Source organism: Streptopelia decaocto, assembly GCF_964273445.1.
Source record: "Streptopelia decaocto genome assembly, chromosome: 14".
NCBI lineage: Eukaryota > Metazoa > Chordata > Aves > Columbiformes > Columbidae > Streptopelia > Streptopelia decaocto.
In genome coordinates this window covers 765,937-783,723 of record NC_138669.1, presented here as the reverse complement: position 1 = coordinate 783,723, position 17,787 = coordinate 765,937, and the positions used below count along the sequence as shown (strand labels likewise).

General features: G+C 53.0%; 1 protein-coding gene across 1 annotated transcript; it reads right to left on the bottom strand.

The window, feature by feature from the left end:
- Positions 1 to 8,323: 8,323 nt before the first annotated feature.
- On the bottom strand, positions 8,324 to 17,305 carry LOC309446175 (somatomedin-B and thrombospondin type-1 domain-containing protein-like). The gene is made up of 5 exons (XM_082065674.1): positions 17,042 to 17,305; positions 15,045 to 15,239; positions 14,407 to 14,485; positions 12,610 to 12,786; positions 8,324 to 9,119 (listed from the first exon to the last, which is right to left on the bottom strand). Exons 1-5 carry the CDS (start codon positions 17,286 to 17,288, stop codon positions 9,002 to 9,004), a joined length of 816 nt encoding a protein of 271 aa, XP_081921800.1. The 5' UTR covers positions 17,289 to 17,305; the 3' UTR covers positions 8,324 to 9,001.
- Between the last annotated feature and the right edge of the window lie 482 nt (positions 17,306 to 17,787).

Sequence of the window (17,787 nt, the reverse complement as noted above, 5' to 3'; positions counted from 1 at the left end):
AAACTTGAAGTTAACGTTGCCTGCAGCTATTACTACTGTTTTCAGAAATAATTCATTAGCTGCAAAAAATCTTCTTTCCTATCTCAGGACACGAAACAAAAAATTAGCTATTTCACTTTCTTGTTGATTCCTTCCTTCCAGCCTCCTTTGCCTCCAGCAGCCTCCCCTTTCCAGGCTGCAAAGCCGGGATCGGAAGTTGTGAAGACAGAGACCACAGAGATGCGTTTCAGATGGCCCTTGGCCGGGTGCCATGAGATGGTACCTTCCCTTAGTTCCCCAGTGCAAAGGCTTTTCTGAGCAGCGTCCGTCTGTCAGTCCACACCTAACAGAGGAGCAGCCGGTGGCGACCCCACCTACCTCAGTGTCTGAATACAAACAGGCTGGTTGGACCAGCCAGGCTATTCTGCTAAAGCCAAAGCAGAGTCCCCTAGCACCAGCCTAGCACTAACCACTGGCACCGAGATCTCTCTTATGTGCAGAAACTCTAACAACTCCATTTTTCTTGGGTGATGAAGACCAAGGAAGATTGTTTCCTCTCTGCACTTCAGCCCACCTGCCTCTCACACACATCTCAGCTTTGCTGATGAATTCAGGGAACATCCTTTCTCATGGGACAAACAAGACAAAGATGTGAGTGCCTTGCTTATCGTCCTGGAGAACACTTGACTGAAGTGCTCACCTCCAGCAAACACGACCCACCCGTCGCTGCCTGCGGCCGGCACCGCGTGCTGCCCTGTGTGCCCATCTCCGCCCCAGGGCAGATGCTGTTTGGGGGGTGCCCACCCCCCCGCTGCCGTGCCCCACACTCAGCTTCCTCCCCCGCTGCTCCCCGAGCTCTGCGCGCTGCCCCCGCTGCTCCCCCGAGCCCTGCGCAATGTCCCCTGCTGCTCCCCCGAGCCCTGCACAATGTCCCCTGCTGCTCCCCCGAGCTCTGTGCGCTGTCCCAGCTGCTCCCCCAAGCTCTGTGCGCTGTCCCAGCTGCTCCCCCGAGCCCTGCGCAATGTCCCTACTGCTCCCCGAGCTCTGCGCGCTGTCCCCACTGCTCCCCCGAGCCCTGCGCAATGTCCCCACTGCTCCCCGAGCTCCGTGCGCTGCCCCCGCTGCTCCCCGAGCTCTGTGCGCTGTCCCCACTGCTTCCCGAGCGCTGCCCCCTGCTCTGCGCGCTGCCCCATGCTCGTCTCTCCCGTCAGATGCAGCAGCTGTGCCAGGTGCCATCCCAAAGGGAACTCATGTTTTTCTCCTTAGCGCTTTGACGCTGAAATTAGATTGGGTTCAATTGCTGGCACATTACCACCTGTGCTAATAGTCAAAATTGCTTTCAAAGATAGACTGCAGTGTTTTGAATTGCTGTCCCTTTTAATTACATTTTCTGTCCATAAAGATACAATTATAAGCATTTCAATAGCTCCCAGTCACCAGCCTTCCACTGGAGCAGCAGGAAAAGGCAGCCCCACCGCCCCCTTCTCTTTCCCCGCCCACACACTGATTTCCCTGAGCAATTCACAGTGTGTCAGGTATATTCATCTCCGTTCTGGCAGAGATCCGCGCAGCACTCGCGCTGCCCAGAGCATCCTCAGGTGGCCCCTGCGCTACTGCAGCTCTTGCACTTGAGGACCAAAGTCCAGTTCCAGTCGCCTTCAGAAGGCGGCACGTGTGTAAAGACCAGCAGCATCCCACTGCTCACCCTTCTTTTTCACTAAAAGTGTATGTATTTACCAAGCACGAGAGTTGAAGATTCCACATGTATGGAGACAAAGGGAATCTTGCCTCAGAAATGAAATACTGCAGGAGCGCAGAAGCTGCCGCAGCAGAGGAACAGCAGCCCGGCTGCTCCGGTTGTCTCCTCACACAGGCCTGCGGCTTCAGCGCTAAAAACGTTACTGGAAAATGAACTGTTCGTGTTATACGACAGCTGAGCACTGGGGGGCCGGTGCCTTCCAGCTAGAAATGCTTTCAGTCTTGAAACCCGAGCCTTTCAATCTTATGCAGCATCAAATGCTGTTATTGTAAGATTGCACGGCACTGCAAATAACTACTGCATTTAACATACCAATGTAATGAAGTACAACTCTCTGGTCAAGAATGAAAGTTTATTTAAGGCAATATAAAAATATTGCTATTAATCCAGGGTTCTTGTGCCCTACAAAACACGGAATGCTGGCGAGCAGCCCTTGTAAGCAGGGTAAATGTAAAGACCCCCCCACGTGCAGGCAGCCCGGGCTGCGGACAGCCCGGTACCTGAATGAAGGGCTGGGGGGAAAACAAGAGCAGCACAAAACAGGCAACCACAACAAACCAAACCAACAGGGGCCCTCACAGCCATGAGTTTCTGATGCCAGAGCTCAGTGACAGGGACTTGAAACCCCCGCAGCGCTGGGATAAATTCTGAGACAACTCATAACCCAGAGCTCATATTCTCCCCATCCTATTTACCAAAGCAATAAGAAATTGCACTTCCCCTGGCTCCCTGGGCATATTATTATACGATGTAATTTCCTTTTGCAAAAGCCCAATTAACTGTACATGCCTGTACCCATTCTGCCAACTATATCATTTCCTAATTCCAGAACAGCAGCGCAAAATGCTGGGGAGTTATCAGTAAGAACTGTTCTGCAATAATTAATAGATGCAAAGATTAAAGAGAAGGAGCAAAATAGGCACACAAATTAACACACTCAATTATAACACAGCTATCTACAGGCCCAGGATCTCATGTAAAATGAATTTCCTTATTAAGCTTTACCATCTCCCCCTGTGACAGAGGTTGAGCAGGGACTGAACATGAGCTGCTTTGAGAACCCGCTTCCATTTCCCTCTGTTATGCTCGAAGGACAGAGATCTGAGAGCACCGGGGCACCTGTAGTTTGGGATCTTAAATCACCTCTGAGCCCCCTTCTCTCTCACCTTTGATCAATAGGTGGTGGAGTCGCGCTGACAAAAACCTTCCATGATTGCATTTCTCTCTGATTCTATGCACCTAAAGCCTTTTGTGGATCCAGACCGCTCCAGACCTGCTGTGAGCCCAGGCTGGACAGCGCTGGCCCCGCCGCACGCCCGCCGGCGGCCCTGGGACAGCCCGACCGCGCCGGGTCCCGCCGGGTCCCGCCGGCTGCCCTGGGACAGCCCGACCGCGCCGGGTCCCGCCGGGTCCCACCGGTGGCCCTGGGACGGCCCGACCGCGCCGGGTCCCGCCGGCTGCCCCGCACGGCCAGCGGACACGCAGCAGCGCCACCGCCCGGCCGGCGCCTCCGAACCCGCCCCGTCTGCGGGAGGGCTCCCACCTGACAGCCGAGATTCTGCTCAGAACGGGGGGTTTGGTGTGAGGGGGAACACGGAGCAGAGTACAGACCGTTCAAGAAACTGCCCCGCTCCAGAAACCTCTGCCGCTGACAGGAACCTTCAACATCACCTGTCACACCGGTCTCACACCAGATGCTTCTCCTAAGCGCCCCAAGCTCCTCTCAGAGACCCCAAACACATTGAAGTGACAGGGTTTTTAATCAGCCCTGCACACACCAAGTGAGAAGGCAGCCTGAGGGACGGGGGAAGGAGGGACACTTTCCCTGTATCTGATCCCAGCCTGGCCCAAGGCCGTGCCTTTGTGCAGAGGTCTAAAGGAACTGGCTGGTTTAAGACACCTCAGCCTGCCACACGCTCTTCCACGGGAGTGAGGTTACTTTCCAGACCAAAAAGGGAGAAAACTGCTTTTGCACATCCATGAACTGGAATGAAAACTCTGTGCTCATGCTACATCTCCCCACTCCCTACCAAAGGTGCACAGGACTGAATAAATCCACTGCAGGCATACAGGATATATAGAACACTGGATCATCACAATCCTGGAAAATGCATTTACTTAATTGCACAGCTTCCACATTTCCCAATAAATTACTTCAATACAGTCATTAAGCCATTTTGACTGAAATGCACTACTATAAAGCAAACATTTGCCATTGCATTTGCACAGTTACAGCTGTTTAATAAACCATTCTCAACATGTAAATGGAGCAGCCACTCCTGTGTTGTTGTTTTGGAAGCCGTTTCTGGGTGCTTGAAATGCCTGGCAGGAGCTCATTTGGGGATCTATAACATTTCAGGGCACCGCTGCCAGCAGAGCGGCTCCTCCCGCCGCTCCTGCCCCTTCCCGCGGCCCGTTCAGCCCGGACACGGCCCCTCGCTCCGGGGACACTCAGGACCTATTGCATGAACTTATTCCCATGACTACTTACGACTCGGTGCTGCTCAGTGAAGCTCAGGCCTCATAGGGCAGTTGTGTAGTGAGGAATCCTTAAATATATTTGTTGTCCCAGGTTGTCCCAGGCAGTGAGCAGATGTGCTGCCCTGTTCCACCCCTGCAGTCCTCTCCTCTCCTCTCCTCTCCTCTCCTCTCCTCTCCTCTCCTCTCCTCTCCTCTCCTCTCCTCTCCTCTCCTCTCCTCTCCTCTCCTCTCCTCTCCTCTCCTCTCCTCTCCATGTGGCTGCACTTGCATTCAGAAGGGGAAAACGTCCAGCTGCACTTTGTGCTCTCAGGCAGGAGCGCCCAGCATGCACAGATCAGGCTTAACAACACAAGGGCACAGGACTAGGCAAGCCAGCATCGGCTTACACCACCAGCAGAATGGGCCAAGCAACCCCCATTTCTCAGACACCCTCTGCTCCACCTGTTAACGACTGAAATACAGTGCGAGGAATAAATTAAGAACTGGTTAATTGGCGTGAGGGCTGTTATGGAAGTGGCAGAAGGTGAAAGCCCATTAGTGCTGGCATCACCCTACACACCCTTCCAGTAATTCAGAAGCACACAATGAGTAGTATGGAAAGGTCACAACGGAGCTCCGGTAAAACGCACTGAGCACAGCGAGTAACACAGAACCCAATGCACACAGCAGAGCAGTGCCGACCTCTGCACCAGGGAATGGTGACAACAAGAAACCGTGCACCTGTCGTCCCGCACGGACCAGGCTGTGGAACTCACGGCTGGGCCTGAACTCATGAAAAAAGGGCAATATTGTGACATAAACCGCACCATGGTTCCACCTTCCTCCCTTCCCAGGGTCAATTTAAGATGTTTACGAGATGCAGCCAGGCACATCCTGCCCTGAACGCGTTCGGGGTGTCACTGTGTCACAGCGAGCTGGGTACACGTGCCGCGGGATGAGAGCAACCGCAGCGGGACCACGGAGCGGCAGCCTGGAGACCCCGCGCAGCCCTGCACGGTGACACAACACACAGAACACAGAACACAGAACACACAGAACACAGAACACACAGAACACACAGAACACACAGAACACACAGAACACACAGAACACACAGAACACACACAACACAGAACACACAGGACACACACAGGACACACACAGGACACACACAGGACACACACACGACACACACACGACACACACACGACACACACACGACACACACACGACACACACACGACACACACACGACACACACACGACACACACACGACACACACACGACACACACACGACACACACACGACACACACACGACACACAGAACGGCCTCTAGAAACGAACCTGCTCCGCCCAGCTTCAGAACCACAGTGTTCAAGAAAGACCAAAATAAATATCTCCGGATAACGCTTTGTTTTGTGGTTTTAAACTGCAAGAGACATATTTAGAGAACAGAATCATCTCTGCTGGTTCAGACTCTCCTTTCCTTTCTCACCTTTACACCTCCGCTTGCAGTATCATGACTGTCACCAAGCAACTAATTTTATAACTGGAAAGGACTTCAGAAAAAACTTCAGTTAAAAAAAAAGGCAGTGATCTTTATATTTAAATAGTCAAAATACCCAAAATGAAGGATTAAAAAAATTAGGTTTGAAAAGCTAAAGATAACAGAGCAGTTTTATTTGTGGAGAAGAATTGCTAACGCCGACTGTTCAAGCAGACTGTGCTCAACTCCTTTGGCCACCGAGCAGCAGAAGAAAGTTTGTCTTTAGAGCAACGAGGGTATTTTAAGAACATTATGGGGGTTTTCTTCTTCTTTGTTTTCACCTTTAGCTTCTGAGCTTTCAGGGCACATTTTATGTCTCTTTTCTAAACACACAAGGGCTCTTTCCTTGAAAGAGGCAGCAGCGCCTCGTGCATTCAGGTGACTGCAGGAGCCAAGACCCACGTGTCCTGACACTCAGGGAGCTGATGGGCCCAAAGACGATCCCATGGTGAAAATGGTCTTTCACCAGCTCTGTTTGGAATGCAGAGGGAATTCGGTTGAATCGCAGGTTGGCCACTACAGGTTATGGTGAAAAAATGCAGAGTTCTCTCAGGGCGTCCCTCTCCATCCCATGGTGACAAAGGATTTCTCTGCAACGGGCAATCACATGGTTCCTTCAGTGGTTGTTTTCAGTGGTTTCAAAGTGGCCCGCAGCTTTGCTTGGCTTTTCATCATTACAAACGTGATCCCCAGCTGGAGAGCAGAGGGAAATGCAGGAACCTCAGTCAAGCTTAATCTTCCTTTTACACAAATCCAGCCCGCTGGTGCTTTGGTTGTGTTTGCTGCTCTCTCCATCTGGAGCTGCGCTGGTGCCCAAAGGTGGAGCTGCACGGGTACAACGGGCACCATGGGCACAACGGGCACCGCGGGCACAATGGGCACAACTCCTCACCGGTGCTCAACTGGATGATTTCTGGGAGACGGGGACTAAGCTCCTGGCTTCGGTACTTGCCGTGGGAGATGCTCTCCTGTTGATAGCCGCTGGTGAAGGGTTTTCAGCATTGCCATGGGAACGCTGTCCTCGTCAGGAACAGCCTCTCCCCGTGTGCGCCTGCCCTGCTTGGTTACTGTGCAAAGCCATTCTTTGCAGGAATATTTTGCCCTGGATTTCCAACAGTGCTATCATCTTTCCCCAAGCCCAGGCTGTAGAAATTAGGGAGGTTATGAAGATAGACGGCAATAAAGCCCCTAGAGGGAAACAGGCAGGACCCAGTCTGCAACACGAGTTAATCTTCATTTGCAGGGAAAGTGATCCCACAGCTTCATTATCTTCTGCTTAAAAGGCCCCCTCTTGCTCTTTCTCTCTCTCACACACACTTGCATCCCTGTTTTCTTCCTCCAGGACTCTACCAGCAGGGTTGGTTTGGGCAGTTACCCTGGAGTGCGGGTGAAGCCGGAGCCCTGCACGGCCCTTTCCAGGTGTGCTGATGTGCTGACACATTTGCGATGTCTCGCTTTGTCAAGTGGAGAAATGCAGCTGCTGTGAGGGTCCCTCGGGCTGATTCTTCCATATTCTGCATCCCCAGTCTGCGGTGACGGGAACAAAGGGCTCCAGGTCCCACTGTGCCACCATCTCCCATCAGGACCTCGTGTTATCAGCTCTCAGGGCTGAGGCAGCTGCAAATACCCCGACCAACAAGTTGTTTGCCACAGGAACAGCCTGTTTTGTGCTTCCTAATGCAGTATCACTGCTGTCTCACAAGCAGGTCCCACAAGAGAATACTATCGCTACATAACTCATTTTGGTCAATTCAAAATTAGGTTTTTTTTTCTCATTTTTTTTCCCTGAAACTTGAAAACAATTAATATTTTGTTTGACTCAGATTGTTTCAATTCTGAAAAAATTCCAAAATCAAAGATAAAGACACTTCACTTAGGAGGTACGGAAACATTCACCACCTCTACATCCCGCTCCTTCCTGTGTCCAGACTCCTACAGATCAAATTTATATCGAAACTGGCCAGAGTCTCCTGCAGTTTCTGCCAGAATAGGACAAAGTTCTGTCAAAGGAACGCTCTTAGGGCTCACTCATTCTGAGACGCTGAAGCTGGGGGGCAGTCTCCTACTCTAGAGGCAAAACTCCCCTCTAGAGGCAAACTGAGCGCTCAAACTCTCTTTTGGAACCAGCCCCAGCCACTCACCTGGGTCTGACACACGTAACCGCGTGGGTGCCCACCAGTGCGGCCCTTTCTGTAAGTTTGTTTGAACAGATTCAGAAATATGGGTATGTTAAAAGAAATACCACATCCCCTTCTGCGTAGCGGCAGGTCATGGTGCTGGTTTAGACCTGTAAATCCTGAGTAGTTCTGGAACTGGACAGCGGTGACTTTTCCTCCAGTCTCACCTGCTGGGGCACAAGAGTCAGCGACACGATGGGCTGGAACAAACGAGGCAGGTTCAGGCACTAAAGAGATGGCAGCGCACGGATCCACCAAACAGATCAGCGCTGGGAGAATGTCTCCAGTCTCCTTTATTACCATTGATAGGAAAGTATGAATATCAATCAGCAGAATATAAAGAAAATATTTCAACTCTTTTCCAGTGGAAAACACAAGGCTATCGCTAGCCCTCCCGGTACCGCTGCCCTGTCTGCCTGTGCAGAGCCCCAGGACTGCACCGCATTTTGGGGCAACTCGGAAATGCAACTTGAACCTGAAGTCCGAGGGCCCATTTATGGCTGGTACCTTCCATTTTCACAGGTTCAAACAGGCTCATCTCTAAGTTTCGCCATTATCTCAGCAGCACAAGATCGACCCTCTGTAAGACTGAGGATCAATATGAAATGATGAGACCGGGGAAGGTGAAAACAAAAGGAAGGGATATATAGGCACAAGCAGGAAGTATCCACAAAGAAGTGCCATTGCCATGGAAAGAAGGCACTTAGTTTATTTTGCATTGTTGATTTTTCATTGAGACTTTACAAAAAATAGTAATTAAACCTGGGTTCATGTGGCCTTTTTTGTCCGATTTCTTATTTGGTGAATTCTCGTTCCTGTCAAGAAAGGGGGGATTTGCAGAAGTGACCAGGTCAGACGGGCGTCTCTGAGGGACGGATGGGCAGAAAGACATTGGCACATCACAGCCGGTCTGATTTCTTTGGAAATCAAGGAACACACCGGGACAGAGAGGGTTCGGGATGCCCCGGCACAGGCAGCACTGTCATTGTCAGTCATTGTTCGGCTGTGGTTCCTGCCGCTGCCACACGTCGGTGCCGCACGAGCCACCGCGGCGCTCGCGGGCTGGGGCTGCCGGAGTCAGATGAACAAGAAGCTGTGAACGGAAGGACAGGAGCAAGTGTCCAGCTGGCGGATTCTCCTCCAGGTCCCCTGGCACTGGGGGTTCCCGACCGCCTGCCAGTGCAACAGCTGATCCCTGAAACAGTCGGAAGGGAGAGAAAGTCAATGTGCTGCAGGGCAGCCACTTGTACAATGAGGGCTTAAATCACCCAGTAAATACCATTTAGTTTGCTAATATCGATTTTCACTCCACGAACCCAATTCTGCCTTTCTACTGCTGTAAAGAAAAAGCAACCACAGTGACCCCCATAGGATTCTAATAGTGTGAGGTAAAGCCACAATCAGCCCTCACAGGAACACGGGACTGGAAGAACCCAGAGCAGCACACACTGTAGGTGTTAAGTCCTAAAGGACTGACAGGAACACCCCCTCGAGGTGCCGTCGCTGCATGCAATGGCTCACACAGCACACAGGCATCCCCGGCTCCATCCCCTCGTGGTGCCCGTTGCCACATGCAATGGCTCCCACAGCACACAGGCATCCCCGGCTCCATCCCCTCGAGGTGCCGTCGCTGCATGCAATGGCTCCCACAGCACACAGGCATCCCCGACTCCATCCCCTCGAGGTGCCGTCGCTGCATGCAATGGCTCACACAGCACACAGGCATCCCCGACTCCTGTACTGAAACACCTGACGTTTGCAAAGTGAGCAAAACACCTCTTTCTCCACTTTTGTTCAGAACCTCATGCTCCCCTGTGGGGGTGCTCATGGGTCTGTTAAGCAGAAGACCAAAAAACCCATGTTTGTCTCAGGCAGTCCATCCACTGACCAGAACTGAACAGAGAAATACCCCATTTAAACAACGGAGCAGATCCACAAGCAACGCTGGCCAACAGCCACAGGCACTGAAACTGGGCTACAGCACTGTGCCCCTTTCCAGACTTAACATGGAGCGGTTTAAGGGAATTCTGCACATCAGCGCATCCCAGCCCTGACCTTCGGAGAAGCACAAACACCAACCTGGAGCAGCTCTTGCCCTGTGTAGAGCTGCCCACAGAACAGCCCAACCGACCCTTAACTTCTGCTTGTTTTATAGCTCTGTGGAAACTGGAATCATTGCTCCAGCTCCACAAAGACAGCCCTGCCCTCGCTTTAATGAGATGCCATGCTCCAGAGCAGGGTTTATGCTTCACACATGGCTGGAACAGGCTCACTGTACTTTTCTTTTGGCTTGAGGTCATTTTGAAATCCCAGAATCTGCAAGGGAGGACCAGGATCTCAGATACCGCAGGCTGTGCACAGAGCAGCCCCGTTCCCTTCAGAACTCTGGGCTGCAGCCCTACCTTTGAAAGGCTTTACTCCTTACATACACAAGATCAACTTGCTTGCTCTCATCCTGCTGGTGGGCAAGGCTGACTTTGCTATAAACCAAGTCCATCCACCCTCTCCCTCCCTCTGCCCCATGAGCACGGGCATAAACTGCTGCAGTCTGGGCATTTATGTGCTACAAAGGCTACATCTTGCTCCAGGAGATGAAGAGCAGCTGATCCTCCCAGACACAGGCCAGGTAACAATTCCACAGCTGTCAAGTCTGTGCTTTACTTGTAGATCTTTCAGAAGACGATCCAAAACTAACAGATCAGTTTCCCAGCTCGATGCTCCGCCCTGTTCATCTCATAACCTTCTTGAACAAAGAAGCCAATGCAAGCCCTTGGATGGCCCAGCTATCCTCACCTGATGGCCGCAGATCTGGTCCTAAATCAGCGACTTTGGGAAAACTCCTGAGCCTGCATAAAAGGGGTTAAAATGAACTCGCATCTTCTACAGAGTGGGAGACAGGTGGAAGGCACAGATTAACAAGCATCTCTCTTTAACTTGAAGCATTTATAAGCCAGACTCCACTTAGACACAAGAAGATAATTAGGAAATACTCATCAAAATATACCAGCATTGCTGAGTTTATTTTAAACTCTGTCAGATGTTTTCCTTCCTGAGAGTCACTCTTGGAACAATATCTCGGGGAGCTAAACACTGGCACAAGCTGCCGAACTGACAGGGTGAGAGGCGCAGCGCAGGCTCGGCGTGGGCGGACGGCAGCAGCTGCCGACGCTGCGGGTGCTGCGGGAGCTGCGGGAGCTGCGGGTGCTGCGGGAGCTGCGGGAGCTGCGGGTGCGCAGCCAGCGCCCCAGGGACACGGGCCGGCAGGATCACAGGTCCGTGGCATCACCACCGCGCCGAGGTCACCCACAAAGTGCCCGCACCGCCCTGGCGGGGCAGCCGGCAGAGTTACGCAAGCAAAAATTCAAAACTGAATTCACCATTGACCCCAAATCCATGACCGCTGCCCCTCTCCAGCCTTCGAGCTGCCAACCTGATGATCAGATCATCATTGCTAAGGGCCATAGTCCCATTTTCTTTGTGCTCCCATTCCACACACAGCGCTGTTCACCAGACTGGGTGAATGAAAATGTCCCCCTCGTTCTGCAGCCAAATGAGGAAATGAATTCCTGAATATATTTTTATTTCACTGACTCTGATGTTACTGTCTGGCTCCAGGGTTTCAGTAAAATAACATTATTGTAAGCTTTTATAACCATTTCCGTGCTGAATGCAGCTAAAAGCTACTCCTGGCTACACCAGTTAAGATTTAGATATAGAAGGAAAAAGGCTTTTGGAACCTTTGTGCATAAGAAGCTGAGGCAGGGAAGGAAAAGGCTCTAACATGCCCTCCTCTTACTAAAAGCCTGAGACAAACCCTGACTCAAAATGCCGTCATTTGTAGTCCTGGTAGTGCAACACGTTGTGTGCTGGAGGCCTGACGGTCTTAGTTCAGAGTTGCTAATTCAGATGAACATGCTTATTTCAACATTTATAGAAAATATAAAAATACCCCTGCCCAGCATTGCCAGGCAATGATCTGCCAGTTTCATAGGATGCCTTCACCAAACCAACAATGGGGTTACAAGTATGCGGACAAAAGCAACGCAGAAGCTGCTCCTCAGTGACCACGTCAGAGCCTTGTGAGCCAGGACCCTGCTGGCTCTGCTGCCGACGTGTCCTGCAGCTTCCAGCCATTCCCTCATCTTCGCTGGACTCTGCCCAGCTTGTACAACCTGGCTGGTCCCCATCAGTCACCCCAAAGCTGCTTCAGCTTTCCAGGGAAAGGATGCTGAAAGTGCGAAGATCTAACAGCACTTCTATCCAGCCTCAGGTGCCAGCGCACGCCCCAAGTCCCTAAGCCAGATGTCACCCACCAGAAGGGTCACTCGTACAAACAAAATCCCCAGTGCTTAAAAATCAGAAACAGGTTTGTTTTTACTTGACACCTGTTAGGATGTCAACCTTAGAAGCACGGCTGGACTGTCTTTACAGCAAAAAACCTGTGCCACTTAAAAACCAGTGAGATTTGGCAGACTGGGTGCGAGGACTCAGTCCTGGCTCTGCCGCTGGTTTAACGCCTGAGCTTCACCAGACCATTTCATCTCTGCAAGAAACTCATGGCATGCAACAAAGACTAATGAAAGTATGCACAGAGAGCTGTGTGTAGTGCGCTGTGAAACTGGCAGCAGCACATCAAGGGAGAAGAATGAAAAATTCAACATGAAAACAAAAGCAAAAGCTCTTACTTTTTGCTCCCGCTGCCGTCCCCGTGACAGTGCAGCCGCGTGGCGTCCAGAGCCGGGTGCTGGCACTCCACGCAGGCGGTGTGGCCCTCCCGCAGGTACAGCGTCCAGCGCGTGTGCGAGCGGTGGCCGCGCAGGCAGCCCGGCGCCACGGCCGCCAGCCGGAACTCCACGCAGTACCTGCAACCACAGACTGAGCGGAACTGCACGCAGTACCTGCAACCACAGACTGAGCGGAACTGCACGCAGTACCTGCAACCACAGACTGAGCGGAACTGCACGCAGTACCTGCAACCGCAGACTGAGCGGGCAGCTCGGCCAGGCTGAACGGGCAGCACGCAGCGCTGGTGGAGACAGATCCACAAACCCCACACACGCGCTCAAGGTCGTAAAAACCAGAACATGTGGCATACCTGAGTTTTGACACGGTTAAATGGGAAATAAAGCTACTCTGCTGGTGTTTTCAACTCACATATCAAATAAGAGCAGTTATTACTGGCATCTGTTTTTCAAATAGAGACACAGATTGGCCAAGCATTTTGACTAAAGCCGAAAAAACAACCAACAGACAGGTCTTCTGGTTCCAGGTCTGGTAACCCTTTTCCGAACCACACTTTCTCCATCACCTGCTCTCAGTTACTTATATTAGGTTTTGCAGCTAAACTTGCAACAGGAGCCAAAATTCGGTCTGTAAAGGTTTTCCTGGTGACAAGCTCCCTCCCAAATGAGGTTGTCACATGGTGGGAGAACCACCAGACTGACACAGCACTCCTGTCCTCCGCACGTCGGCTTTGAACCAAACCTGAGAGGAAAGCCCCAAAGAACGGGTCTTGTTTGGAGGGGAAAACCAAGGAAGTTCGGTTATCACCTGCAAACACAGAGAACCAGGCTCTAGTCTGGACTGGTTGTGTATCAGTCATGGGGGTTTCCAAACACCTTCACGCAGCTCACGGACCATGTGAGCAGTTTGCTTCCTTGTCTTATCGGAGGGCACGAGCAGGATAGATACGTGTGCAACGGAGCTGTGCTCACAGTTTTGAATTTAGCAGGGAGAAGGCTCAACTAACGAGCAGTTCAGGGGAGGCTTGAAGTGAACAGACGCTCCTTCCTTCAGAAACTTGAGTGAGGGGATGGATGCAGCCATGCCCTGTGGAAATACTTATACATACAACAGCACGTGGGGAAATAAATCAACAAGTGCATGGGTACCTAATGCTGCAAGAGCAGCTCTGGGCAATTCCACACAGCATTACAGGAACGGCAGCTCTCAACAGAAACAGGGAAACCACCAGGGACTGCAGCAAGACAATTTACACCATCTATGTAAAAAAGTGGAAACTGCACCAGATTCACATTGGGAAGAGCTGAAGGGAATGGTGGTTGGCTCTTTGGTCACACAGCCTTAAAGAGCAGCAATGCCGCGAATGCAGAGCTGCATTTCAGTCTTGTTCGGCCCTACCCGCGGCAGAGCTGCAGCGCCCCGTGACCCCATGGCAGAGCCGCAGCGCCCTGTGACCCCACGGCAGAGCCGCAGCGCCCCGTGACCCCACGGCAGAGCCGCAGCGCCCCGTGACCCCACGGCAGAGCCGCAGCGCCCCGTGACCCCATGGCAGAGCCGCAGCGCCCCGTGACCCCACGGCAGAGCCGCAGCGCCCGTGCAGCGCGACCCGGCGGCCGCGGGGGAGCAGCGCCCGGCGCAGCCAAGCGCCGCCCGTCTGCTGGGAGGTGTCGGCCCGACCAGCGAACAGCCGGACCCAGACTGCAGCCACACAGACACCAAAGGCAGAGCCTCCAACTCACCCTGTGCTTTCATCGCCATCAGCTGCAGCTCTTTTTCTCCTCGCTTTTCCAAACCCTCCTGTCGTTATTAATGCTGGGACTGCGTATACCAAAGAGAAAGAGTACATAGTGTAAGTGGCAATACTGTACTCAGGCTGTTTACATCTGCAAAACCGTAAAGACAGGCCTTTAACGTCATACAGTTTTATCTGCAGCAGGAGATGAAAAAATCCTGACTTGGTATTTTCATATTACTGGTGACCATCAGCCATCTCACTAAAACAGAATCTGTGAGCAGCGTGAGCCCACCTACCAGGGACACCCAGAAGACAGAGGGAGAGGCAATACCCACTTAATGCCGACTCCCAACAGGTCCGGACAAACCCAAATCAGGCTTTTCCTGCAGAAACCAGTCGGAGGTCTCCTGTGCCCATGCCCTGCTCCGGTGCACAGAAGTCATACCTTGCTTTTGATGGATATTGCTCCTTCATGACTTTTTCCAGATGACTCGTAAAAATATATATACATACATATATTAAAAAAAAGGGGGAAAAAAAGTGTGCTCAACACCCACTTACAGCAGTTTTAAACAGGCATAAATCTACCAACTCTGTTCCAGAGATATACAGTGGCACAAGTGAGATCACAGAGGCACTCACCCAGGGCCGGCCCGCAGGGTGCCGCGGGCGCGCCGGGGTACCGCACGCAGCCGGCCCTCTGCTCCAGCGCCGGACAGGGCGCCCCGCCGTTCCCGGGCTCCCGCAGCACGCGCCTCCTGCGAACGCGGTGCGTTGTCCTGCACGGCTCCGCGCAGCCGCTCCAGGCGCTCCACTGCGACACCACGCAGGGCACAGCTGAAGAGCAACAAAGGGGATGGGGAGGCTCACAGAAAAGACAAAGTGAGGCGCCTTCTCCAGAAAAGACACCTTCTGACACAGTACAGTACAGCCTTCCTTATTTCACACCTTCCCGCTGCAAACTCCTTCAGCTGCACCGCTGCAACCTCCCTTCAGCTGCACCGCTGCAACCTCCCTTCAGCTGCACCGCTGCAACCTCCCTTCAGCTGCACCGCTGCAACCTCCCTTCAGCTGCAGCGCCACGTCAGGGAATCCACAGACCCACCGTAGTCCCCCACTCTGTACGTGTCGGAACCAATCCCAAAATGTTTTGTGGATGTGACTCGTTAGTTTAAATCTAGAGAACCTGCACTAAGCAACGCTTCAAAAATCTTCACAGCACTGAGCGTCCCTTCCTGCTCTCACACGGTTCCCACCGCGCTGCCTTCCACCAGAGCCCCTGCGAGTCCGAGAGAGGCAAACCACACGGGTGGAGAAACCTGACCCACGACTCCGAGCTCAGACACCAGGAATTCCTCAGCGCTCTGAACTCAGCCCCCCTAGTAATCTACCGCTCGATTTAAATGTGCAAACGAGCCGTTCAAATCCACTAAGAGCCACTACGCTCAGTATCTTGCAGTAGCAGATACTCGCATTCTGATTTACAAAGGCATCCGAAAGCCTGAGTCCCACTGATGTGATTGGGGGTTAAGCTGCTAAACACTGTTGTGAATCCTGAGCTGCTCGAGCTTGATACCTCAATTTATTCTCCCATGCAATACAGATAACCCCTAATTACTGCATTAATCTCCTTTGAAACTGCCCGTCTTTAGAAACTTTAGGAAGAGCTTTCAAAAGCTATTGCTTTTCTTCTTTGTCTGAAGTCACCACAAACAGCTTTTTAAACCTATTCAAAGATTAGGAAGTAAATCAATTACCTAAGTAATTGAGATATTTCATATTTGCAGCAATGCACCACAAAAAAAACCCCTGCGCCTTGGGTTGCAGGCTACCCAACGTTATAATCCTTTTGTGCATCTCATTTATTTGGAATCTTCTGCTCTTTTCAGTTTCGTTTAGCATCAGATATTAATGCCTTTGCCTTAATATTTTGCTTTACAAGCCAGTTTGATAAATTACCTCTTCAGTAGCAGGAGAAAGAAAACTGCTGAAAAAAAAGGCCAAGTGACAAAGGCAATGCAAGTCAAAGTAGAAACGGGTCCCTTACATCCAGCACAAATGAATCAGTAACAATAACACAGAAATCTCTCATCCTGCAGAAAACCAGCATTCTCGGCAGACCCCGCGCTCGGCAGCACCAGCACCGTGGTCAAGGCTCTCGCCAGATCAAAAGCTGGAGCTGCAGTCACACGCTGCAGCTCTCGATGCCTTTTGCACAGATGTGCAGATTAACGTGAGCAACAGATTTGATCTCGCCCACAGTAAATCAATCCACAAGAGACAAAGGGATTGAGGGATTCTCAGTCAGGAAACATCCTATTTCACATTTCCGCCTTGTACAAACACGCAGCATCCTGACGCCACCTGCCCCGGGGCGGCCCAGGAGACCTCAGCACCAGCCGGGTGTGCAGCCAAAGGTGTGCAGCATCCCTCCCCGGCCACCCGCGGCCCCGCCCGCACCCTCTCGCCTTTCGCACAAAGCAGAGCCCGGCGGCGCCGCCAGGCAGCCGGAGCGCCGGGCAGCCGGAGCCCCGAGGGCAGCCGGAGCGCCGGGCAGCCGGAGCCCCGAGGGCAGGCAGGTGCCGCTCGGCTCGGGAGGCAGCCGGGACAAGGCGGCCCCGGCCCCGCCAGCCACTCACCTGGGCAGGTCTCGGCGTAGTCGTGGCAGCAGTCGAGGGTGCGGGCACACGCCTGGTCGCAGTAGCAGGGCCCGCGGGAGCCGTCGGGCCGCCGGCCGTGGCTCAGACACGCCGGGTCGCGGCCCGGGCAGCACAGCCCGCGGGCGGCACAGCCGGCGGCAGCGCGGCGGGGCCCGGCGGGCAGCACGGGCAGCACCGGCAGCACGGGCAGCGCCAGCAGCGCCAGCACGGCGGCCCAGCCCGCCATGGCCCCTGCCCGCTGCGCTCCCCGCAGCCCGGCCCGGCTGCGCGGCGCCGGGAGCGGGCGATAAGGGCAAGGAGCCGGCCCGCCCCCCGGGCCCCGCCGCGGAACGGGGCGGGCCGGGCGGAGCCGCAGCCGCAGCCGGGGGGGTGAGCCCGGGCGGCCGGCGGGACCCGCTCCCGCCCCGCAGCTCGCCCCGCACAGCGCACTGACCGCAGGCTGTTCTTTACACGAACACCCTGTTCTCCTGACCCTATCGTAACGGGGGGGTTGCCTTCACTTTCGGGGCACCTCACGATTCCCGTGCCTCCGATAGTTGTATTTCTGCAGACTTTTAAAACTAAACTGCACTGACTGCTAGCACTTGCCAGCCAAATTAGCATAAAGATTATCATCAAAAACAAATGGTAAAAGAGACCGGGGTTTTGCCAGATTTGACCCCAGCATACCTCAGGAACCATTAAAATCCTACAAGTACTTCATTCCCACTACAGCAGCCCGTGAG